Below are 26547 nucleotides of genomic sequence, written 5' to 3'. Positions count from 1 at the left end.
CCGGGACACACTCTAAAATATAAGAACACTATTAAAAGCACAGACTAAAAAGTCAGCTGATCTTAAGGTCCTTTCCAACCCTAGCCATTCTGTCATTCTATGATTCTAAGTTTATCTAATTGAGAGAAAGGCTACATGGCAAGGAGGTATCAGTGAAGTCAACAACACTTGTAATGTGAGGACAGCTGACAGACTCACGGGAACAAAACCCTTATCACAAACCTGTGAACAATTCATTTCCTCCAAAACTAACTGACTCCACGTCACCTTTTCATAAACTTACAGTTATTCCCTTCAGCCATAGCACAGATTTGCACAATCCTCGTGTCTGCAGGACACCTCTGTGTCTTCCTCAGGAGCAGCTCCAGGGCAGCCAGCAGGAACGCAGGAGGCCTGCGGTAAGCACTGGCAGTCTCTTGGGTAACATTTTCTTGACAGATCCTGCCATCACATTTCTGGGTTTGCACAGAGCTAGAGCATGGTGCCCAGGGCGTGCTCTGCTACCCTTGGTAAAAGTGATCACCGCAGCCGTGGCAATGCTGCCATCGCTCTGAGGATGCACCTGGAAGTGCGCAAGCAGTGCTTTTGCTCCCTCTGCTGGATAAAGCTGCGCTGCTTCTCCCTTGCTCTGCAAGCCATCATGCTGCAGATGAGAAAGCCATCCCAATTCTGCTTTATACAATGAGTCCATCCTTGATCAACGTTAACATAAAAGTACAGTGATAGCAGGATACTTATGCAGGAAAGTAGAACCTAGAGCTAAATTAGGAGAAACCACTAACAAAAAGGGTATACAGAACCGACTGCTGATCACAGCCTTTTTCATCCATTCTCTTTCTCAAGCTTGTAGTAATTCTTCTTCTAGATCTACAGGCCAAGGGAAACATTCAACCGAATGGCAAAATTCAAAACTTTTGACCAGAGGTATTTCAGGCCATGGGGCAATGAAATAACCCAAAGAATCTCACAAATCTACTTGAGACCATTAGCCACACTGCCATAAAGGGTAGTATCTATGATGAAATCAATATCGGCTAAAAGTAAAAAAAAAATCAAAGAATCCTGAGAAATCTGTATGTGCATACATGCAAACAGGTAACATTGTAAATGTATATATAAAGTTGTTCAAAATATAAACTGATTCCAGTTGCCACTTGCAAGGAGTTAGATCAATCATGCTTAACTGAACATAGAATTAATTTTAGCCTAATTCTTACAACTGAAAACTAAACATCACAAAGCAAACTGCAAACTCATCAGCACATCTGAAAAACAGATATAGATATTTAAGATCTGATCCTCATAGCTGGATAACAAACACGTTACTACAGACATACCTTTTCCAGACACAGTCCAGAGTCACTACTAACATGGAATCTATTTATTTGCAGTGCTTAAAGAGGGCAATTTAAGCTACCCTTACCCATCCTGCTGAGACAGATGGGTGAAGAACATGTCTGTGAGCAACAAAGGTCAAGAAATGCTAGACCTCTGAACCAAGTACCTCATCCAGAATCTGCTAACAAAGCAAAAGCAGGCAGAAGCTCACAATTTGAGGCATTAGAGCTGTAATGCCCTAATCATCCATTCCATCCAATTCCCCTAAAAACTCTATATCCTTGCAAGTGCTTTGTGCAATTCCCTCTTGCTATTTTTATGGTTGCAGCTTTTTTGTTCACCTTTAGGGTCAGAAACACACTGAGGAGAAATGGCTTGGAACAGTAAAACCTATTTGTACTTTATCTGCAGAGAGCTATCTGCTCTTTCGTTTAATCATAATCTCAGTTTATCAGAGAGTGAGGAAAGGACAAAAAGTGATTGTCTCATAACATTTTCATCTTTTAGGATGATTGCTATAGTTCATATTTCTGAGCTGACTGAAAAAAATATATCCAAGTTCTTTGGAGTGAATACTTTTCTCCTTTAAAGTAGTCATTTACAAAAATGATGAAGCACAAGTAAGTGCTTCAGGCCCTCCTGATCTTTCTGTGGTTTGCTCAGGTTTGTGGTTTATACATTTAATCTTGTTTTCACTTGTCAATAACTTAATTTGCATGCATATTGTAGGAAACAAGATGATAAGGTATGTCAGCAGAAACCTACCTTCAAAATGAAAGGCCTGAGTGACTTAGAATATCTAACAAATTTGTTATTCAGACAATGCAGAAATGTTAAAATTACAGAAAACTAAACTGAATTGAGGCTCTTTAGGCAAATATCACAAAATCAAGAAATGCCTGGTGGGAAATGTTTAGCTTTGATGTGAGTCAATCCTCATAAAAACAAAGATGCAATTTTCAGACAAAACCAAAGAGGCAATTCTAAACATAATTTTAGATTTCAAAAAAGACTTCTGAAAAGTCAACGTAACATTTGAAACACCTAATGAATGCAGATGCTTGATTTCTCAGAACAAGAAAGTCGGAATTGGTACCCAGAAGTACAACAAAGAGCTACCACTTCCTGAGTTGGAATACAGGATCAATTAACCCACAATTAAACTGCTGAATACAAACAAAATACTAGTTTCACATTAACAAAAACAAAAATAATTCCTCTCTAAGAAGAGTTACTGACTAGCTCTCTCCAAAAACAATCATAGGAAGAAATGGGAGCTGGTGTTTACCAGGTTTATTTTTCTGGGGAAAAGAATTTAAGTTTTGTTGTAACTATATTCATCAAACACAACATAAGATTCAGATATACTGATATTCAGACGTGTGTGGAGAAAGCACCAATCTTTGCAACAGACAACTTTCCACTAGCAAACTGAATTTGGTAACAAAATTGGGGATAGGGAGAGTGAATAACTTCTAGAACAGAGGCATATTCAGCCCTAGAGGAGAAGTAAGGAAGCCTTTGAGAAGTAAGGAAGTGAACGGGAAACCTAACTGTAAGCGGTATTTCTCTATGTACCCAGGACATTGTTCTCCCATCCACCTGAAAACACTAGTGCATGGTAATAGCAAGGCAGGAAAAGTCCTGTTTAGTCTATATTTTTGGACAAGCATTGCTTCCCACATGCAGTTTTAGTACCAGAGGAAGCTCTTGTGCTGACCTCCATTTCTGGGGTGGCTGCTCCAGAAGCTCTCCCTGGAATGAAAGCCATTAGTCTTCACTGTTCCCAAGGATGGCAACACAGCATCCAAAGGAAGGGCAGCCAGTCTGGGATGCTGGCCCTCTCAGCAGGAGCAGGAAAGTCTCCCAAGCTTTGGCACTGCTCCTTAAGCCATTCTAATCCAGAGTGGAAAATTTGGAAGGGACACGGAAAACATGGAGACAACAAAATCCCAGCTGGGGTCTGTCCAGCCCCACACCTTCTGGCTCTTTGCCTTCGACTGGCAGCACTGCAGAAGCAAAGACATTTGAAACAAAACAAAACAGAAGTCAAACCCAAAGTCACAGACCAATTCATTGAGCTTTCAGCTGAACCAGGGTGACAATATGGTGACAATACACAGCAAGTATGGCAGGATCAGTTGGCCTCTTTCCCTTTGCTTTCCAGCTTTACGACCTCTGTTTCCTAGACAACTACAATTGCCAACTTTCTACCTTCATTCCCCAATGCACAACCCCCTCTTCAACGTAAAGAAGCCGAAGTATTTATAAGGAGGTGTACCATCTGCAGTACTAATTTCTGTAACAAATACATTTAGTTTGTTACTCTCACACCTACCCATTCTCCGCTTGCTGCGAACCATAAAGGGTCTGACAAAACATGACCAGAGTCAGTGCCTCAAATACAGGGAAAGACAGAGGATTCACCTCTGGCCTGTACAATTCGTGTTCGTAAAATTCCTCCCATATCGTGGTCTGGCATCAGATAAATCAGGCAGCAAAAAAGTATTTGATCACTGTAATAATATTTTTAATACCTTTGATTCATAGAACATTGTTTTTAAAATAAAGAAAATTCTCCATTTATCTGTATACATATGAGAAAGTACTATAAAAAATACCAAGGCAAAAGCATTACACAAAGTAGAAGTAACTATGAATGAAAGTTACCCCACAGCATAAGATAAGAGGCTGTGAAAGTAGTTCCTGCCTCAGACAAAATTATGAGAAACGGCACCAGTACATCCATTGTGGTTTTCCTGGAAAGTTTTAGTGCTAAATCCTGTGTCCTGCTGACCTAAACAGTTCTGTCAGAGACAAGGGCTTGTCACTCAGCTTCCCTATTCCAAAAATGCACAAGGTTTTACTGAGTGAGCTTTAAGTGGTTTAGGAAACACACCCAGGCAAAGATCCCAAAGTCTGGACGTTTACCTAAAATTCAGCACAACCAAACTGTTTGGTTTGCAAAACAGGGCTGAAATCCCACCAGAATTTACTTTTTCTTGTCTGGTTTTCTGCCTTGAGACAATATACAAATTTCTGCCCTTCTCCTATTGCACATTAACAGTCCAGAACAGCACACCTACATTTTTTAATTCCCATTTTAACACCCATTCCAGAAATCCCACTCTACAAAGAGAAAACAGAAGTGCACAAGAACTTATTGGATATTTTTTTTTAAGTATTTTACTATTTTATCAGCACACCTCAATTGTTGCTCAGTATGAATATTAAGTTCAACAACAACAAAGCTGGTTCTGGTTCCATCAGACCTTATGCAGCCTTTTGAAACGTAGAGATCCCTGAAATCCTTTAATCAAAATAAGGTTTTTTTTTCTGATCTTTTGAAACAACAGGATTCAGTACTAACTAAATTAACCTCAGAACATGATATAACCTATGAGGCAGTCATTAGTGTCATTCGCTACACTCTGCAGATGATAAACAGAACATTCCTGAGATCTGATAACCAAAAATGAGACCAAGATCCAGTTTATTAAGGCTCTCTGTCTCCTGTTCTAACCTGCATAATATAAAAGCCATCAGAATAAAGTAAAGGCACCAACAGCAGTTTAGAACCTTTCAGAATTCTCTCCAGCAAATGAATGCAATACTGTAAAAATAGGAGTGTCCATAATAGTTAACTGATGAACAGCTATGAACTTCCCACTCAACATATGCACATACATACACTGCAATTATTACTGAAAAGCTGCAAATGGTAAGAAGTCCAAAGTGTTTACTTTTTTTTATTTTTAAAGCTTTGGTTCTTGACAAGAATAAATCCTATCAGCAGTGAGCTGAACCACAAAAGCTGAAATTCCAAACTTTCAAAAATTCTCCTGCTTATCCTTTTTAAACAATTCTATTAACACACTGGCCCAAATAAACAGCTGCTGACAAATTCCACCACCTCGAGTGGAATTTTTCAGTTGGTATTATTTTTTTAAAAAAAAGGAAATTTAATTTCTGTCTCAGCTTTTTTGGCAAGCACACTCAAACCACAGCATTCTCAACAAACCATTGCATCATCTTTGTATCTCCATGAGCACTTTTAAGTATTAAGCTTTGTCATCATTACACAGCCTTCTGTAATACTATAACATTCTCACTAAAAGCCTATCAAGAAAACCATTTACTACATATGAAGGTCAGCTTTTGTTCACTGAAGATTAAAACTCTTCTAAAACCCTTCATGTCATCAGCCTTGCTATAAGCATATAGATTACTTCTTTCTTGCTTACAGCCAAAGCCTTGCAAAGAAGAGGACTCAGAGCAAAGGGAACAGAAAAGGGGAAAAATTAACCAAAAGGTGAAGAAGCCAAAGTGTGCTAAAGTTTCTGCAGAAGTCTCTCTATGCTAACCAAAGCTGGTTTTAGTTAAGCCTTATATTTGGCTCAGTGATCAAATATGCTTCATCAGTGTTAGTGCCTGCTGTTACTGTATTAGTACCTTAAGTTTTGCATCGGTTTTAGAGGTGCTGGCACCAGGAAATTTCAGTTTCTGCACTGTAAGAACTGCATGTCAACCCAAAACTGACTGGGTTTTTTCTGAGGTAAGATACAATTATGAAGAACAATACTAAGATTCAGACACGGTGAAGAAGGATTTAAGAAAACTGCATAGCAAAAAACATGCCTGGAACAAGCTGATTATCAATTTTCCCTTACTGACAAATGTTTGGAGGCCTAATTTTTAGATTCAGGTCTGATAGATACAACTGACTGCAAATTCTACATATCCCTAAAAAACCCTATAACTTATTTGTAAATGTAGAATTAGCATTAATAGTAAAATGAGAATGAAGAACTGTATCCATATATTTTATAGGCCAGAGCAGAAATCAGTGGAATACAGTCAATATGGACTGAATCTACCTGACTTTATCCTTAATTTGAGAGAGTTCAACAGCCATAGGGGAATGTGAAAGAATAGTTTAAACAGCTTCAGAAGAGACATCAGCAACAACAAACTATAAGAACATTATTGCAGCCTTTTTATTTATTTTATAATGTGCACAAAGCTAGTTCCTGATAAGTACAAATAATACATTCCCCCATGGACTACTTGCATGTACATCTAGGTTGCTGTACTGCCAATACAGAGAAACTACTATCTCTGCAACTGATTTTTTCCAAATTAGTTCAGACTGTCCCTTTCTGGGTACCCAAGATAACCAGTTCTGATGTATGCACATCTATTCTAAGGTATTTATACACCACAAGGCTCATCTCTCTCTTTGTGCATGTACTCAGAATTATGCAACTTCACGGGTATTTGCATACATTAAAATTATTGACGCCTTTTAAAGGGCAGGCCAGATGCGTCATAGACAAAACTCAAGTAAACTAAAACAGTTCTCCTTTGAATAATGCATACTGTTAAGCTTATGATGGAAGCAGCCTATGAAAAGTAAAACTATTTTCAGACATGCTGCATACTGGTTCTAAAGCTGTACAAACACACACAAGTAGTCCCAGGTTTCTGGGTAATGATTCTCTAAAAATGCAAATCAACTCGCTTCTCACTGGGACAAACTTCTCCCAGGTCATCATGAACTCCTGAGTTTCCTAACAAAACACCATCTCTTCAATCTGTGACAGCTGTAGAGTTAGCAGCCAGCCAGGCTTCATCTGGACTTTATCAATAAGGCTGCACAAAACAGATCCCACCTGAACATTGCAGAGGCTCACAAAATGTCCGCTATAACCCATGGGATACTATCTTCTATTTTCAGGCTATTGTTTTCAAGCATGCTTCTCAAAAGCACATGTAGCTCGTGAGCAGCTCAGTTCATAGTGCCTGATGCTTTTTCTGACACAAATATTTTCCTTGCAGAAACAAATCTCTTACTCCTACCCATCACGGCCCTCATATTTACTTTAATTGTAGCACCAGAATTATCAGCAGCTTTGTTCTCAGCCTACTTGTTGCCTTATTATTGCTCAGAGGACTGACATTTGCAAGCAGCCTGGTAAGTGAATTGCTGAAATCTTCCTTTGGTAAATGGAGCCGCATTCTCATTGTGTGCTGAAACATCTCATAATGCTAAAGAAGACAGTTCAGTACCTTTTACATAGTTTTATAGCTTTTTTTTTTACATTTTGTGCAAAGATAATGTACAAATCAATGAGACAGGAAATTTCTGATGACAGGAATTAAAGATTAAAAAGGAGGTTCATAAATATACCAAGGATTTCAAAAGCTGCCATCAAGAACAAATGTATATCCTTTGTATATCCTGACCAAAGTCCTGGGATCCACACTGATCCTGCAATAACTTAGGATCCAATTCAGACACTGGAGGAAGGCTGGAACAAGGATAGCATTAGACTTGAAACTTAAGTTGCATTTTTTGTTTCTCTGATTACATGGCTCATCCTATCTCAAGTAATATATGGTGCCAGCATATACATGTTATAGCAATCCCTCTTTCATCACTCACAGCAGATGTTTGTTATTGCATAGAACTCTAGTACAAGGATGCACGTGGAAATCACACAGTTCAGTCCTGAAAAACAGACATTTAAAATTTAATGCCTTGCATTTTTTATTTTTTTTTTTTTAGTTAAAAAACCAAGCTATGATTCTTTATGTGAAAGGCAGAACTTGCTTTCTGTCCAGAAATGTCAATTCCTGAGGTCATTACAGTACTACAGAAAGAAAGGGAATTAAAAGCCATTACCAGAAATCTTAAAACAAACAAACAAACAAACAAAAAAACGTTCTGGATAGTTGAAATTAAAGCAGCTATTATACCTGACCTTCTTGATAAAAGTAAAATAAAACAAAACAAAACAAAAAGTACATACATTCTGCATCCTACTAGCCTGTTTCAAAAAAATGATCTCAGGAAAAGCAGTTGTTACTTATAAATCATAGAACCAACCAAAACTCCTGTGTATGAAATCTTTATGAGACAATTTGTCATCACCCATTTTTCCCATATATGAAAAAATTACAGATTTATGAAACAAAGTATTAGAGGAAAGTATGTATGGGTTTCTATTCTACATTGCTGTTTTTCAGGGACTGGTGGGGTGTGTTTGCTTAATTAGCAGAACTTCAGCTCTGCTGACAGACTCTATTAGTACAGAGCACCACAGCAGTAGTGCAATGGAACACATGAGATGATTGATTGGTGATACTTGGTGTTAGTGGCATTGCCCATATTCAGCCATAGAATTGAATAAAGAGGTCTGGTAAAGCTAATGTAAACAAGTCATATAGGTTTATTCCCCTCTGTCCTTCCTGAACATCAAAAGCAATAACCTCTCAGGTGTAATGGTCATCCTGCAGTCAGAAAACCTCCTCCCCAAAAAATTGCTACTAGTGGTGTCTTTCCATTCATCACTTACAGACACAGAAAACTGAATCATGCTGTTAGCATGTGCCATCATCTGTTATGATAGTTATACTCAGTACAGGATTATACCTTCTCCTCCTGTGTACTACCATTAAAAATTGCCATTATCCTATTTATATTGCTTTTGTTCTTCCTTTCCTCATGTCCCTAAACAGGAAGCTTTGTTCAAGTGAGACTCTCCTATTCCAGGGAAGTTGGTCTCTGTTTACACAGTGTCACTAGCCAAATATATGCCTTCAGCAAAATTTACAGTAACTAGCTAAACACAGGACTAATGAATAAGTCACTCCTTAACTCAGACATGGTATAGCTAAATTACAGTCTGCTCCAGAGTACAGCAATTTAACCAACAGGGGAATTTGCCTTTGTATGTGTGGTACTTTTGGTAGAGATCATTAGTGCCACATCATTTCATAGCTCTTCAGTTATGAACACCTGTTCATTTTAGCTTGTCAGTTTAATGTGATATAAAGCAAGAAATTACATTGAATAAAGAAGAGTTTTAGCTAGGCTTTTTTACTAGCACAGTAACAACCCTTACCTGTGAAGTAGGACACTCAGAGGAACGTAACATACTATGCCTACAAACAGTAATGAAGTCCAAGAAGAATCTGGAACCAAAAGATGAGAAGAGCAGCATTTCTTGCTTCCTTCTGATCTGAAGACAGAAGCAATGAGTAAAATATACTCAGACTGCAGCTATACAAATGATATGCATAGTCAGAGCTCCTCACTGAGCCAGTAAGAGTGAGCAGGAAGCAGTTTTCTTATTATTTTCACTGTTCATCCAACCCATAGGGCTTGTGTTGCTCCAGTAAGAGCCTCCCACCTCAGGAGCTGAATCGCGGTTGCTCTTCACATGCCTTCCATCCAGCTCACATACACTCAAACAGCCACAGTACAGAGATAGACTTCTAAGTTTCAGTACATTTTCTGAAAACAAAATGAGCCCAAACAGTACTACAAATGAAGGGACCACACTCCATGCTATCTATATTCCTGGGTTTTTTTTCATCTCTACCAGTGCAGACCAACTGTGGACAAGTTAGAACCGCTGAGGCATTTTTAACTGGGCTTTAGTGTTGCTGAGACACTGTTTTCAGTGATGTTTTAGGACATCCAGGCTGCAGATTAAGAACTCAATAGGTATAGAAACATCTGAATTACCACGGTGTTGGTTGAGCTTGGTCTGGCAAAGTTTATTAGGTCAGATATGAAGCAATTTGAGCATAACTTACGCATTTCAGGCTAATGCAGACCGTACTGTTGCTATGAGGGGCCATAAATAACAGGCCTAGCTCGAACCTACCCTAAATACATGCAGATCCAAACATGGTGTTTCTGGCCACTTTTCTTGACTTGGGAATGCTAGATACAACATATATATATATATATATATACATATATATATATATAATAGAGCAGCATTTCTGTCTGCAGTGCTTTAATCACCACCTCTGCCACTGCAGTGAGGTTGCATTATGGAGCAATGCATTATTGAGCCCTTCATGCTGCCTAGCAGTGCTCAGCACCAGCCTGCCCTAAGGGTAGAAGCAATAAGTAAAATACTCCACTATATAAATGATATGCATAGTCAGAGCTCCTCACAAACGAGCTCTGTACCACTCTAACGTTACTTTGAAATAGTGAGAAAGTAACAAAACAACAATGATAAGTTCCTAAAGCTAGTTTATGACATTATTGTACTATTTAGAAAATGATTTTACACAAAGTGTAAATTAAACCAGATTATTCTATTCAGTGCCTGTGGGCAATAAGACATTCAAGATTTCAGCATGTCTTCACTGTTTAACTCACATTTATATCCTTACCTACTAAAATAAGTGCCTTTAACTCCATAGATCGTGAGATCCCCGGGGCTGCTCATGCTGTCATGAAAAATCAGTGAACATCCCCATATCAAATTAAGGTAAATATCATCCTTACTTTTTCACAAATGGTCCGAGCCAACACTGCTGGTTTTGTGTTTTGATCCGAGTATGCACATAGCTGGGTGCAGAAAAGATGCCTCCAAACTAAACAATAGATTCAGGGTTCATCTGCCTTTAATTGTGCAAGTTCATCTGAGAAAACTGGACAAAATGATTCTGGATGTCCATTTTTGTGAACAAATTCAATATCAAACACTACGAGATCAAATCATTCCTTCCACAATAAATTTGTCAGCTGTTGGCCTAAAGGCAGAAAGTCTTATCCGAATCCCATTTTGCCTTTTCCCAAATGAGAGTTTCTCTGTTTACAAGGAATCCAAACAAAATACCACTTCACCATTCCTGAAGAGATCCTTAACTCCTTCTGGTCTCACTCCTGAAATATCATCTTTACCAAGGTTCAGGTATTTCTACTTCCTCATTACAGAATTCCTGTTAAGACCCCTGCAGTCTCCGGAAATGCAGATCCTCTTGTTGCTGTAGGTCCACCCGTCCCTGTGCACAGTAACGCTGAGCTGTTCTCTGTTCTAACCCACAAACAATTCTGTTTCTTTTCCACACCAAGAAACCTTCAGACTGCTGAGTTTCCCCATTTCACCTTCCACAGAGGCAGGAAGTTTTCAGCCCATCATTTATTCTCAATTTTACCCCTGAAACGTCCCAGAGTATGAGTCCCAAATCTTGAGGGATCTTAGCAGCATGTATAAAAACCTGATAGGAGGGAATGAAGAAGAGGGAGTTGGACTCTTCTCAGTGGTGTCCACTAGCAGGACAAGAGGCAGTGGTCACAAGCTGAAACACATAAAATTCCAGGTGAATACAAGACAATACTTTTCACTGTGAGGGTGGTCAAACAGGTTGCCCAGAGAGGCTGTGGATCCTCCAGCTGTGGAGACACTACAAACCCAACCAGACACACCGTCAGACAGCTACCTGCTGTAGCTGGCCCTGCTGAAGTAAGGGGTCAGACTGAATGACCTAAAGAGGACCCCTTCAGCCAAAGCAGTCCCATGAAATCTCATTCCAGCTGCGTGGGTTTGTTCAAATTCTCTTTCTCCCTCAGTAATGGGACCCTCTAGGTTTCCATTTCACCAGCCCTGAGGAAAACATGACACACAAGGGCCGACTCTGAACATCTCTTGAAAGGCATTTCCCAGCACTAACACTTCATCAGCCTTTGCCCTGCTATGTTCCTTGCAGTTGCTATATTGCTGGCAATTTTTTTCCAGTTCACTATTCATCAACACTTCCAAACCATAAATGAAGTTTGATAAGAATCAGTCTTAATATAGAACCTTGTGGCATCTTGCTGTTAATCTTTTGCCAGGTTGATAATTCCTTATTAACCTTCTTGCTTTGTAACTCTCAGCGGTTTAGATATAAGAATTTGATCTCTGACTGCACAAACACCCAGCCTCCTTACCAGCCTCTCTGCCAAGCTTTCTGAAAGTCCAGTTCCTCTCCCCCAGCCATACTTTTGACACTGTGCTTGCAGAACCTCAAGAAAGAGGCACAAATAAGCGATGATTTCTGCATAGCTATTTCAGGAGGTCGAGGAGGAAAGGGAACTGCTGTGGAGCAGAACAATTCTGCTTACAGGGCTCCAGGACTGATTTAAGAAGTGAGACAATACATCAAAATGCTTCAACAAATGAGGATGGCTAGTAGCAAAAAGCTAGAAGAGAGCCCTGGGGATCTGGGGACTATCGACACATTCTGCATTACAGTACAATTGAATAAAGAGCATAAACAGCCTTGAAGGCAGGCAAAAGAATATAAGACTCTCTGCTTCTTACACCCACAGCTGCTGGATTAATCAACCTCCTGCCTGTTTTACCCCTGATCAGAGTGCTCCGTGACCTGCACAAAGGATTTCAATTAATGTATTTTAAAAGCTGAAAAACACAAGTGATAGTGAAGCAGCGGGCTCTTGCTACAGAGGCAGTAAAACAAAAAGCAACTTCTGGTAGCAGAGTCAGAAAATACAGAGCAGAAAATTCAGCAGCTGAACAAGATGAAAACATTTTGCTACAGTTGATGCCTGTGTGCTTTCTTGCACGCTTGCCTGATGTTTAAAGATTGGGTAGCTGAACCATCAGGGTGAAGGGGATGTTTCTAGGTCTCCAGCGCTTCCCTTGTAAGCTGAGTTGATAAGAGTCAAAAGCTCTGTATGCATGTACAGATTCCCGTATTCCTGCTTTATGAGTTTCTAGTCTTCTTCAGCACCCTGCAAAAAAATCTCCAAGAAAACTTGGTTTAAAAAAGAGAAAATCAAATGATAACTCCAATAAACAGAGTATTTCCTGTTGAAAGAAAGAAAATTTAGTTTTAAAAGCTGAAGTACAAACTCAGAAACAATTCACAGTGTAGTTTTGAAATGGTGGCATGCAGCAAAATATCCAGATTTAACTTTTCTCTGCTCAGAATTTACCTATCAGCAGTTCCAGTTTTCTTGAATTGGTAAGGTAATGGATAACACCTGTCTGCACTGCATGACTGATTCAGTTGTTTTCCTGAATAACATTCTTAGCTTAATCCACAAACATTGACCACCAGACAGGCCTCACAGTGTTCTGTTACTTTTCCCCGAGTTACACCAAGGATTTTGCTAGTGGAAAAAAAAAAAATAATAGAAAAACAACTGTAATTTTTGGGTCAAGCATTTGTTTCATTTAAACATTATCTATTTTTAAGTGCTGCTTTAATAATCTTTCTTGCTAGGAAGCAGTTAAAATCGCTGTGGGAAGTGATGACAACCTGCAATCACAGTGAACATGACTAATTTTTTGCTGTTGTTTTTAACATCAATGCGTCCCTTTATTAGCACTGCTTTCCATAATAGAAATGCATAAGCTTTTCAGACGTTAATAAAATGCAGAAGCTGAAAACTAGTTTCTTACCACCTGAAGCAATATGTAAGTTCAGCAAACTGTTTTACCTAAAATTATTTAGTGCAAACGTTGTATGCTTTTGACATGTTTAAAGGTGACAGCTTGACTTCCAATTTGTTTTCTATTAAAAGCAGGTTAAGAAACCTAGAGAAATAATAATATAACATTAAACCTTGGGTCAAGTAAAACACTTTTACCAGCCCATTTTTCCCTTCTTCAGAAAGAGAATGAAAAAGTCAATTACATGCACAGTTCCAGGCCAGCAGACATTCTTTGCCACCTGCTGACAGCCACTGCTGACTTCCGAAATGACATGTACCTTGGTGTGGAGTGTGATTTTATTCTGTATAATCAACTTTCCAGGACCATGTTTCAGTAACATTTATGTATTAAGAGTGGAATTTGCTTGCTTGCAGCAATTCACTTTTGCTATTTTCACTTAATTTTAGACCACTCTTGGAAATTGATCACCGATTTCGTGAAAACTTGAAGACAAATTCTTTCATGATCAGTATTTTTAAGCAAGTGCACTCTATATGAGTCAGTGCAGTAGTACACAGCCTAACAAAAGGGTGCACAGCCATTTGTGGTGTGGAGAGCAGAGGATGCAACATTTTGAAGCACTCCTTATGAATCCCTTTATGAATCCTTATGAGTAAATTTTTAAAGGGGGGTGGCTCCAGTTAATTTGATTTCATTTTCCCCAGAGTCAGCAAAATGTGAACAAGCTATTGTACCTCATGAAAAGTTTATGCAGAACTAGTCAAATCTGATTATCTGATGATTAGTCATCATAATTAATCATAGCTAGCAGCAAGATGGAAATTGTGAACGCTTTAAAATTAGTAATCATTTATTTTTTGAAGCAGCAGCATTGAAGCAAGGCAAGTAAATTACCTTGAAAAGCCTAAAAAAGGTGTACCTTAATTACAAAGGTGGTGCTTTTGCTAAATGAAGATGTGGTGTGATCAGCAGTTCAAAGAACACTATGAACTGCAGTTCAGGAACATCACACGAGTTTGGAACTAAATAAAAAAAGAGGAGTCAAGCCTACTAAACATTATTGAAAGATGTTGACTGTATATCTGAGAGCATGTCTGTGTTAATATGATCTTAGAATTGATTTTGTCATTGCTGAAACATCAGAGAAATGAGCCCATCTGTTACAATTTGCAGTTATGAGCTGTGACTCTGCTTAGGACTTTGGCCATCTGTCCTGGGTTCAGCAGTAGCAGTCATTTTTCCCCTTCTTGGTAGCTGGTGCAGTGCAGTGTTTTGACTTTCAGCTCGGGAACAGAGCTGATAACAAGCGATGTTTTGGTTTGGCCAAGGACTTTGTGAGCCTCATGCTCTGCCAGGGAGGAGGGGAAGCCAGGAGGAAGCAGAGACAGGACACCTGACCCAAACTGACCAAAGAGGTATTCCATACCACAGCACGTCATGCCCAGGATGTAACTGGGAGTTAGCCGGAAGGGCTGGGAGACTGCAGGGTTGGAGGAGGTATCGGTCAGAGCTTGGTCGGGCTGGGGGGGCGAGTTATCGGTCGGCTGGTGGTGAGATGATGTATTCTCTTCCCTTGTTATTTCCTTTATCATTATTATCATTGGTGGTAGCAGTAGTGATTTGTGTTATACCTTAGTTACTAAACTGTTCTTATCTCAACCCGTGGGAGTTGCATTCTTTTCGATTCTCCTCTCCGTCCCTCCGGGAGCAGGGGGAGGGCAAGAAAGGGGGGGAAGTGAGTGAACGAGTTACCTGACTGGGTTTAAACCACGACACCATCACTCCTGGTACGTGGGGAGGAAGATGTCTGAATGCCTGTTGGGACCAACAAGAAAACAGAAAGGATCTTTGTCAGCAGCTTTGCTGATGAGTACACACTATAGAGCAGTCCCTTTTAGACCAAAAAACTGTGGTTTAAACTTTGGAAAATCAAAAACTTCACAAGAGGAAGGATGAAATTTCAGTGCTTTAACATCTTTTCCTTCAGGGCAATATTTGCAGCTGGCAGATCAACTGCAACAGCTCTTCCTCAGCAAGGTGCTAGAGCACTGCAGAAGCTGGGTTTCCCTCCTCCAAATCTTCTCAGGCTTCCCTGGCATCGCTGAACCCCTTCTCGAGTGAGGCGTGGCCAGAAGAATGCCTCTGATCTGTCAGTGGTCCTGTGAGCACTCTTACCTGGTGTGGAGTTCTTTCCATCAGCTTTGCCCACAAGGGCCAACGGGGTGTCATGCAGCCTTGCAGCATCTGCAGCACCCACTGCACCATGCAGTCTCCCGGGCTACCACAATGCCAGAGGTTGTTGGGAAATGGCCCAGCCTTTGGACTTCTTTGCAAATGGTGCAAAAAAACCTCTGTTGCTTCACTGCAGTGAAGGCAGGAGGCCACAACCTCCCCCGAGAGAGGCAGGAGATGCTATGGCAGCACAACACGACTTCATTTGCCCACTTCAAGCATGGCAGGAGTGTCAATCTGCCTCACCACAGCAGCAGGGTGCCTGGCATGAGGAGGGAGGCAGAGAGAGCATCCCTGTGGCCGTGGCTCTGGCAAGCCTGGCCCCACTGGAACAGCGTGGTCACGGAGGAACACGAATGCCTGTTACCTCCAATCCCCAGGTGTATATGATACACATCTGCCTATGTGCACATTTTATATATATTTGTTTTAATTTCTAAATCTATAGCTTTATCATAGTTATCAGTCGTACTTTGGGGTTATCTAACCTTATCATACTTAAGATTAACCAGCAGGTTGAGGAAGGCTATTCTCCCCCACTCCTCCACTCTGGTGAGACCCCACCTGCAATCCTGCATCCAGCTCTAGGGCACCCTGCACCCAGCTCTGAGGCACCCTGCACAAGAGGGATGTGGATCTGCTTGAGAGTCCAGAGGAGGCCACAAGGATGCTCAGAGGGCTGGAGCACCTCTGCTATGGAGACAGGCTGAGAGAGCTGGGCTTCTTCAGCCTGGAGAAGGCTCTGGGGAGACCCTAGAGCAGCTTCCAGTGCCTAAAGGGGGCTGACAAGAAATCAAGGGCATGTTAGGGACATGTTAAGAGACAGGACAAGGGGGAATGGCTTTAAACTGACAGAGATTTAAACTAAATAATAGCAAAATAGCAAAATAGCATTTGACACAGTCTCCCACAGCATCCTCACAGCTAAATTGAGGAAGTGCGGTCTGGATGATCAGGTAGTGAGGTGGACTGTGAACTGGCTGAAGGAGAGAAGCCAGAGAGTTGTAGTCTATGGGGCGGAGTCTAGTTGGAGGCCTGTAACTAGTGGAGTGCCTCAAGGGTCAGTACTGGGACCAGTATTATTTAATATATTCATCAACGATTTAGACGAGGGAATTGAATGTACTATCAGCAAGTTTGCGGATGACACTAAGCTGGGAGGAGTGGCTGACACGCCAGAAGGCTGTGCTGCCATCCAGCGAGACCTGGACAGGCTGGAGAGTTGGGCAGGGAGTAACTTGATGAAATATAACAAGGGAAAGTGTAGAGTCCTGCATCTGGGCAGGAACAACCCCAGGTTCCAGTATAGGTTGGGGAACGACCTGCTAGAGAGCAGTGTAGGGGAGAGGGACCTGGGGGTCCTAGTGGACGACAGGATGACCATGAGCCAACACTGTGCCCTTGTGGCCAAGAAGGCCAATGGCATCCTGGGATGTATTAGAAGGGGGGTGGTTAGTAGGTCGAGAGAGGTCCTCCTTCCCCTCTACTCTGCCCTGGTGAGACCCCATCTGGAATATTGTGTCCAGTTCTGGGCCCCTCAGTTCAAGAAGGACAGGGAGCTGCTGGAGAGAGTCCAGCGCAGGGCAACTAAGATGATTAAGGGAGTGGAGCATCTCCCTTATGAGGAAAGACTGAGGGAGCTGGGTCTCTATAGTTTGGAGAAGAGGAGACTGAGGGGTGACCTTATTAGTGTCTATAAATATATAAAGGGGGAGTGTCAGGAGGATGGAGCCAGGCTCTACTCAGTGGCAAACAATGATAGGACAAGGGGTAATGGGTACAAACTGGAACACAAGAGGTTCCACTTAAACTTGAGAAGAAACTTCTTCTCAGTGAGGGTGACGGAACACTGGAACAGGCTGCCCAGGGAGGTTGTGGAGTCTCCTTCCCTGGAGACATTCAAAACCCACCTGGACACATTCCTGTGTAACATTATCTAGGTGTTCCTGCTCCGGCAGGGGGATTGGACTAGATGATCTTTTGAGGTCCCTTCCAATCTCTAGCATACTGTGATACTGTGAAAATAAATCTTCCCTGTGAGGGTGCTGAGGCACTAGTACAGGCTGCCCAAAGAAGCTGCGGCTGCCCCACCCCTGGCAGTGTTCAAGGAAAAGCTGAACTGGGCTTTGAGTAACCTGGTTTAGTGGAAGGTGTTCCTGCTCATGGTAGGGGGGCTGGAACCAGATGATCTATGTGGTACCATCCAACCCAACTCATTCTATGATGATCTACCACACTTCACATTATCTAAATTTATCTCAGTAATTGTTTCGTATGAGACAAACAACCAGACTATCCAGTAGAATTAAAACAGTGTGTGGACAAAATTACCTTTATTAGCAGAAAAAAAATTCAACAGCTGCCATGAGATTAAGTATGTTAACACTGCAGGAAGGCCAAAGGTCTAAAAATGGTCATTTCATTGATACAACAAAATTAATTTTTCAAAGATGGAAGCAACAGAATTAGTCCTCTCAATTCTTTCAGCACATACCTTCAAAGACATTCAACTCTTACCAGACAAAGTCTGCCTTCCACTCTGTCCCTTCTGAAAGGTAAACTGATATAACTTGTAAGCCTTAGTTCAACTATGCTGCAGAAAAAAAAAAAAAAAATCTCAATTTATTTTTTCTTTTCACTTGAAAAACAAAGCTCAAACAGCAAGAGGACCAAAGACTCTTCCTCACAAGAATTTCAGAAACCATACTTTACTGCTTCAGTGTCAGGCAATTTGTTGGATTGGGTTTCCCTTCTCCAAGAGCCTTAAGTCAGAAATTTGAACACCAAAAATGGATAACACTTACTGCAGTCCTGATCCATAACCTTCCAGTGAAATAGTAATCTTATGTATAAGAACTGACTATATAAGGATAGAATATATAGGCTTTTCTGCTGGTTTAAGCTGAAATTTCTCCACTTTCTCAGTACTACACTGCACAGACATGTTTTGCAAAACGCTAAGTGACAGTGGTTGTCATATAAGCAGTTCTGGTGACAACTGTTTTCATTTATAGTCCAAGCCGTGGTCTAAAATCTTCCAAGATTAAAAGCTAAACACCTAGTGACAAATTTAACTTGTTCCCTAATGCATAAGAAAATGAACACACTCACTTATTCAGAGACATTACTCAGAAAGTTAATCACAATGTACTGTGCCCTTACTAGCCAAAAGCATGTCCATCACTCCTGACAAAACCCATGCCAGCACCAAAATAAGTTGCAGTCAACACTCCGCCACGTGAGGTAATGGGGGCTTCAGTGTCTCCGAGAATGATGCAGCAGACACTGCCCAGGGAGCCTGGAGTCTCAGCCATGCAGCAGAAATCCAGGGCGCTTCCTTTCGTCCAGGGCTGGACTACAGCAGGTAGGACCACCCCACCTCTGAAATGCCTTGGAGTGCCATTTGGCACTGCAAAAGTGATTTTACCCAATGGTGACAGAGCAGTACCGCTGAGGTTTTTATGCATGCCGTGCAGTTGTGCTGTGGAGGGTCAAAGCTAGCGAAGCCCATCAGATCTGTGCCAGTTTTACACAGAGAAAAAAGCTGAGGGCCTCTGTGGATTAACTATTCAACAAAAGCAATTTCAGTGACATGCTGCCAAGTACTGCAGTTCACAACTGAAAGGACACGCATAGTCCCTTTCCTTGCAAGTATCAAACACAACCACCCAAAAGTCTTACTTGTGAGAATTTGTGTTGGTGGATGGATTGAGGAAATGACACTCAAATGACATACAAACAGTTGTAACAATTCTTCTAACAAAGCTCCTTACACCAGGGTAACAAGCAGGGAATTACTGTTATGAAACAACTTCTCCAGACAGATGCTGGCAGCTGTGTACAGGGAAGATTTTTCATTCAGAGGTGTAAAAGCCCCAGCAGCCTCTGCTACTGAAGCCAAAGAAGGATGCAACGGTCTGGCTTCCTCTGAAAGCAGAGGGAAAGTTGCAAACAAAATTAGTCCCCATATGCTCAGTGAAGAAAACGGCTCTGCTTTTTAAAAGCATCTGGTAAGGTAATCAAAAATATGCCAGTGTCTTTAAATAGCTGATCCCCTTGGGAGTAGAGGGGGGATATCCCTTAGTGAAGCAAACAAAATTCACTTCAGCTTTAAAGATGGAAGATCAGAATTTAAAACAAAAATCTCAAAAAGGAAGAGAGCCTTCTCTCACCCCTCTTATTCACAATGGAAAAAAGACAAAGTAATATAGAAAGGCGCATCTTTACCCTGTAATTCCTGCAGCTGCCCAGGTAACAACTAAAACTCAAAGCGAGCCTCACATTTGCAAACAATTATTTCAGTTGTGACCACCTGGGCTCGAACTTTTCAGTAACAAGTATCCACATGATACACCATTGATGAAAAAAAAGCAAAGAATTGAGATACCAGAGAACTGCAATTTTAAGTAGCCCAGGTATAGCCAAGAACTAATTGGAATTAATTACTCATCTACCTCTGTTAAGTTTCTCTGTGTTATGACAGCTAAAAGTGAGACAGAAAGAACTCAAGAAAGCAAGAATTTTTTCATAACAGAAATCAAGAAACTGGTGATGAAATGAAAGCATATCTTCAGACAGAGATATACATTGATATTCTCTAACACCTCTTCAAATACAATTTCAGCACTACAGTCAAAGCTTCTTTTTCTCTGATACAACTCAAACAGGAATTAACATTCTGCTAAGAAGTAATGTTTCTAATCACAGTCTTAACTACTTTTCCCCATTCTTTCTGCTTGTATGATGGTTCAATGTGCAGCCAAGAAATTACAGTAGGAAGACAGTTATAGGTATACAGTATCAAGACAAGCAGTTCCTAATATTGAATTATATTGCTGGATTAATAGACACCTCTCATTAATATATATTACTAAGTTCTTTCAGACCTCTGACTTTATGACACAGCTTTGTGAACCAAAAACCAGTAATGGTACCAAAAAAAGGTACTATTAGGACAGTATATACCATATAGGTATCATGGAAGTGTTGCTTTGATGATAAAACCATAAGTCCATTATTAAAAAAATAACAAAGCATTATCAAAGTTAGCTGAATAGCAACAACAGAAATCTATTTTTTAACACAAATTATTTTCAGCTTTCAGTAGGCTCTTCCATGCACGATGAAAGGCTAGAGTTCTTTCAAATTTTTCTGAAAGGAAAATCGCGCATACAAAATCTTGTTTCTGCTTGTTTAGAAGCCTTGTAAAAACTCCTGTAGCTGTGCAACTATTTCTGTATCCACGGTTTCCATAAGTGCCTGAAAACCTTGTTCTCCCACTAATTCCTGCTGTGCCTTCAGCTTCTCATAGATGAACTGCTGCAATGACACAGTGTGAACAGGGTCCTTCAATGCAAGCTGTGGAAAACATGTAAGAGAAAAATATTTAAGAATGCACCAGAAGACACTCTTGAGACTCATCTCAAGACAAGCACTTCTTTTCTTTGTACTTAAGTGAGACACAAGAGGAAGAACTCCTGTAAAGCAAAGATCAAATTAATTATTATTGAAGGCAGGTATCCATCTAAAACTATTTCAAAAGCCTCAAATCATGGGTCCAGTCTGCTGCAAGAGTTCACCCTTCTACAAGATGAAACAAACTCAAAGCAGCTTCATTAATTACTGCCAAGTGAGTTTACTAAAACTTCTAAAAACCACATCAGATGTTACCATAAGTACTTCAGAGATGGCATGAACTATGGTCAGTTATATTTTATTAGTAAGGAAACAAAACACAAAAAATTGAACTAGTTTAAAATTATATGACAAACAAGTTAAACAGTCCATATGCCTGAAGAACAGACACACTTCAGTAGCAGTACCTATGCAACCTCATCAGTCCAGCTGGATTATGTAATTTTCATTCTGGCAGAGACAGCATTGTGTAGATTGTGAAGTCAGAACAATTTGCCATAAAATATCAACTTCAGGTCATTTTTCATTCTACTTTACCAACACAAATTAATTAACCAGTAATTTCGTATTTCAGAGTTTATTCAGCAGCAAGCCCATACCGGAGCCAGCTGACACTGCCTCTAGTGGACATGGGGGAAGCTTCTGACAGCTTCACACAGAAGCCGCCCCGACAGCCCCTCTGCTACCAAGATCTTGTCATGTAAACCCGGTACAAAAAACCTGCTTAGTTTACTGCAACAAGCATGTGCATGAGTAATGCTCGATGCTAGAAGTATCATCTAGTGTCTGGTGTCTGTAAGCCAAAATGGACTCAAGAGCCTTCACACTTAATTAAGGAGTTAAAACACTAATTTGATTTCATTCAGATAGTCATGTCAAAAATATTTCATGTAAATTAAAGGAGTTTCTTGCAACAACATTGAATTTGCTTTTCTTTCACTCTGTGTTTTTGGAATTTGTATTCAGAACAAACAAAACTCACAAAATAGCTTGATATAATTACTTCTTCAACAATATCAGATAATCAGTTACAGCGTTAGATGAATAAGCTAGCAAAATAGTAAGTCTGGAAGAACAGGAAGTACTGTTCTTTACTGACTGTATTTTCATTACGAAAAATTCAAATAGCATCTGGTTTAAGATAAGACACTTAAGAAGTTTTCAGATTATTCTATTTGCTTTTGGAGGAAAAATCATCCTCTTGAAAACTGAGTCTCCAGCTTCCTAAGAGCTGAGCACCCAACATCAGTGCAGTACGGAACACAACAACAATATTAACACTGGTTACTTAGTCTGTAAACACTGGGTAAGGGGTTGTATTTTTTAACGTGAGTTTGTATGCCGAGTTCCTAGGTGTGTGCACACAGACTTTATCCTTTCTTTTCTTTTTTTTTAGCTTTAATGCTCCCAATTCCCATAACAGCAACACACACCTATATACTAGTTAAAAAAAACAAATAAATAAAAAAGTAAAACCTAGAAAATTCCAACAGTTTCTTAGGCAAAACAGCTGCAGACAGGAAACAGAAGTTTGATGAGGAAATACACATTACTGAAATGTGCTTTATGCTGCCCAGTGAAAACCTGATTTGAGTAGCTTTTGAATCTAGTTAATCTACAAATTGATCTTCAAACTGGATACAGGTGCCTACCTTGGGGCTGGACTGGAGAAACTAATCTTCCACCTCACTGGCTGTAAACAGCAGTTTGTGTCAGAAAACCAGTACAGAGGTTTTACAGAACAATCATTTCCCACTCCTCTAAACATCGTTTGGCCAGCATCAGTGACATTCTGCAGAACTATCAGTTGTTTGAACTAGTATTTGATGGGTGGAACTCTTTCCTCAACACCTTTATAAAACACTGCAGTCAAAAATCACACTGTTTTCGATAAATAATTTTAAGTTACTCTGTACTAAAACAGTGATCTAATCACTACAAGCGATAACAAGCCGATGGAATGGCATTAGAAAGCACAAAGAGGTAAAAGACCAATAAAACTCAAAACAGTGTATATGGTTATATTTGAATTAGATTTTTGAAAATATTTCCAGACGTTGAGAGACACTCTTCAGTTTAAGAACAGATTTTTTGATACTAAAGAGGGAGTGAGAATCCTGGACACAAAATGATGTGTATTTACCACGATGGTTAGTATCTTGTGACTGTGACGCTCTGGGTAAGACCAGAAAAATGATTCAAGGAGGGAATCTTACCTTTAAACAGTGACTGTAAAATGCAGCCAGACAATACAGAAGACTCTGAATAGCAAAGATTTTTAACAGATTTCAGTAGGACTTGCATTAGATCTGTAGCTAAATTGCAGACTAAATGTATAAGGAGAAACTATAAATAGTGAAGTATTACTTTTAGTAAACCACATTATCACATAAAACTTGATAATTTGGCTTACTATGTTGTAATTCATTTATTTACTTGCCAGAAGACACAGGATGACAATTCATCTAGTTTCTTCCCATAAGGTAAAATAAAAAACTCCCAAGACTTTTACATTTACATGCAAGCATCATCTAAAACGTGTACCAGCATGTAGAATTCAAGATTAAGGTAGATTTTTATTGGAAGATACTTCATTTTTCCTTTCCACAGTTTCAAATAAAAAGAGTTAAAAAAAACCCTTAACTCCCTTTCTAAACAACGATACTGGAGTTCTTAAAACATACATAAAGGGCACATTAAAGTCACCTGAGGTCTATACACTGTGCAATGCAAGGTCATGAATCACTCTCCTCCTGTTTACATTTTCTTCAGTATGTGTGCAATGAGACTAAAATATAGCAGTACTGGGAACATCAACTACATAAAATCACAAAGCACTGTTCTAGATAAAATTGTCTTTAGTAATTATAAGCTCTGCATTATAATAAAGAGAGGTACCAATGACAGGATAAAGAGAGAGATCAAAGAAAAATACCTAGGCCCTGCGCAAATATCGGGAAGTGATACTTAGCATGGACCACACCGTTGGCTTTTTTTTCTCATATTAATAGCCTTAGAAGTTGCAATGTGTTATTACTTTGAAAAAGGGAATCCCATTTATTTTTTCAGTGCTGTTTTATGAGGTTTAATCTCTAAGCCATGATACAAGTTACTGATTCAGTAATAGAACACATAATTGGGTAGAAAGCTCTTGCAGGAATGAAGTGGGACAGTATACTAAAAACTTTTAAGTCAAATCACAGATTCTCTTTAGGTCATTGACTTTGCTCTTCTCACTTCAAATATTCAAATACCTGGACTAGTGGGAGGTGTCCTCCTGCCTGTGGCAGGGGGGTGGAATTAGATGAGGTCCCCTCCAACCCAAATCATTCTAGGATTCTATGATATATTATCAAAAGCCAGTGAAACTCTTTTCTGCTTGTACAAGAAGAAATAAAGTAGGAAAGTAATCTGTCCACAAGTACTCTTTTGGATACATGTAGGTCAGTTAAACGAAATGCATGACAAGGCTACACACCTCTAATCAATCACCTGATTCCACATTTTGCAATTACTCTGTGCCAAGCAGTTCACACTCCATTTTATTCCACAGAATTTGCACACTGCAGTTTTCTGTGCGAGGAACCATTTTCCCTGAACTCTTACAAAAATAACTTGAATTATGAATCATTCACAAATTAGGGTGGATGAAAATAGCACAACTGCATGGTACCTATCCATAAATCTTCACCTAAATCAATGGTCCTTATTAGGTGTTCTTTACATTAGAAAATGGTTCTGTGCAAGCATATGGATCAATAGCTGTCCACGTAAAACACAAACCAATGTAATAAAAGATGGTTTTAAATGTGAGGGAATTTGGCCTGCCATGACAGTTTCATCTTAAGAGTGTTAGCTGTGTTTTTTAAAAAACTCTTTTCATAGTGTCACTATAGTGTCCATATTTTATGAGCAGTTTATTTTGGCAATATTTTCCAAGACTCAAATGGAAGGCAGAAGCATAACTGTTGTGGCTGCAAAGTTTATCATGAGAGAATATTCCTTTTTTGGTTTTGATTCAAGAGATTAATTTTCCAAGAACAACAGATGAACCAAATCCAAAGGCAAAAAACTTACCAGCTTTTTCCTTTTGTCTTGTTCAGTGGGAGGTTCCTCATCATCTGTAACTTTGGGCTGTTCAAAATGAGCCATCAACATGCAGCTAAGAGTGGGAATAAAAATAGTTTTAACATACATTATCATTAAAAATTATTTTAAAGCATATTAAAAACACAGGACAGATACGAGGGAGTTTGATAAAAGTCAGGCAATCTGTTAGCAAGTACTTTTTTGGCTGAGAACAGTGCATCTAAAGAAGTCTGAATCCATGATTTAGGTTACCTACACCCATGTAACAACCTCAGTTATCACCATACTTTAGCTCAAGATATGGCTTGAAAATGCATTTCTGGACAGAGAAAACAGACTATGTATGTTTAAAAAAAAAATAAAAAAAAAAATACAGAAAACCCCACTGCTCCTAACCACAACTTCCCAAGCTTTCCATGGACGTGCTAGACAAGCACTGTATATCCTATCAACACGAAAACTAGCAAAGATTTCTCACTGCATCCCTATTTTCCTTTGAGATCTTCAAAAAAAGGCCCAGGAAACAAAAGATAGTCACTGCTATTGGATCAAGACACTAAAACATCTGCAAGACACTGAACAATAATATTCTGAGTGAACAAAAATGAGTTAGCTTCTGCATTCATTTATTTATACATTTTTTTTTTGGCAAATAAAGCAAAACTTTAAACTTCTTGTTTTTTTCCGCCCTCAACTAGTAGGTACCAACACACACAAGCAATAGCTATATACCATTATTTTTGAAACAAGTAAAACCAGAAAATACGGAAAAAAATATAAAATTATTCAGAGGTTTTTCTGTCTCTTGAAACAATTTGAATGCACTTTAAAAGATACCGGTGGAAGCTATCCTATGGTAAATAAGCTTTCCATTCACTTTACATTCTTTACATTGAAAGAACACACAAATATTCCACCACTTCACCAAATTTTTACTAGAAAATATGCTTTAAAAAAATTATTTGAAAAAATCACTCAGGCGACAACAACCTGCTAACGTGTAGTAGGTATATTTTATGGCAGGAAGGACACAATCCACATAAAATGAAGCACCTAGAGAGATGCACTTTATTGTTTATTTTCAGCCCTGTACTACTGTGCGATTTTAACTGCTGCATTCCAAAAGCAGGTGAAATGTTCCTGCAGTTAAGGTGAATAACTTGTTTTAAAATTACCTAAATGAAAAAAAAGTTGTGATTTTATGTGAAAGTGTTCAGACTTACTCTGTTTACACATTTAATTTTCTATTAACTTGTGTTTA

The 26547-nt window shown here is 39.6% G+C and overlaps 1 protein-coding gene and 1 long non-coding RNA gene across 2 annotated transcripts in view; both read right to left on the bottom strand.

The window, feature by feature from the left end:
* Nucleotides 1–6199: 6199 nt before the first annotated feature.
* On the bottom strand, nucleotides 6200–9433 carry LOC134160361 (uncharacterized). Its single transcript, XR_009963531.1, has 2 exons — nucleotides 9246–9433; nucleotides 6200–7849 (listed from the first exon to the last, which is right to left on the bottom strand). It is a non-coding gene; the product is annotated as an uncharacterized LOC134160361 (long non-coding RNA).
* An 8649-nt stretch (nucleotides 9434–18082) lies between these two features.
* IPO11 (importin 11) overlaps nucleotides 18083–26547 on the bottom strand; it is a 99187-nt gene continuing 90722 nt past the window's right edge. The window contains exons 30-31 of the mRNA XM_062612291.1: nucleotides 25275–25359; nucleotides 18083–21140 (exon numbers count right to left, since the gene is read on the bottom strand). Coding sequence (XP_062468275.1) covers nucleotides 20976–21140; nucleotides 25275–25359 — 250 coding nt within the window. The 3' untranslated portion in view covers nucleotides 18083–20975. The remainder of the gene's footprint in view (nucleotides 21141–25274; nucleotides 25360–26547) is intronic.

This window comes from Pezoporus occidentalis, unplaced genomic scaffold (assembly GCF_034315485.1).
Source record: "Pezoporus occidentalis ecotype Australia unplaced genomic scaffold, CSIRO_AGI_Poc_V1 ctg16, whole genome shotgun sequence".
Classification (NCBI taxonomy): domain Eukaryota; kingdom Metazoa; phylum Chordata; class Aves; order Psittaciformes; family Psittacidae; genus Pezoporus; species Pezoporus occidentalis.
Note: the sequence above shows the minus strand (reverse complement) of the source record. Positions and strands in the feature narration are given on the sequence as shown.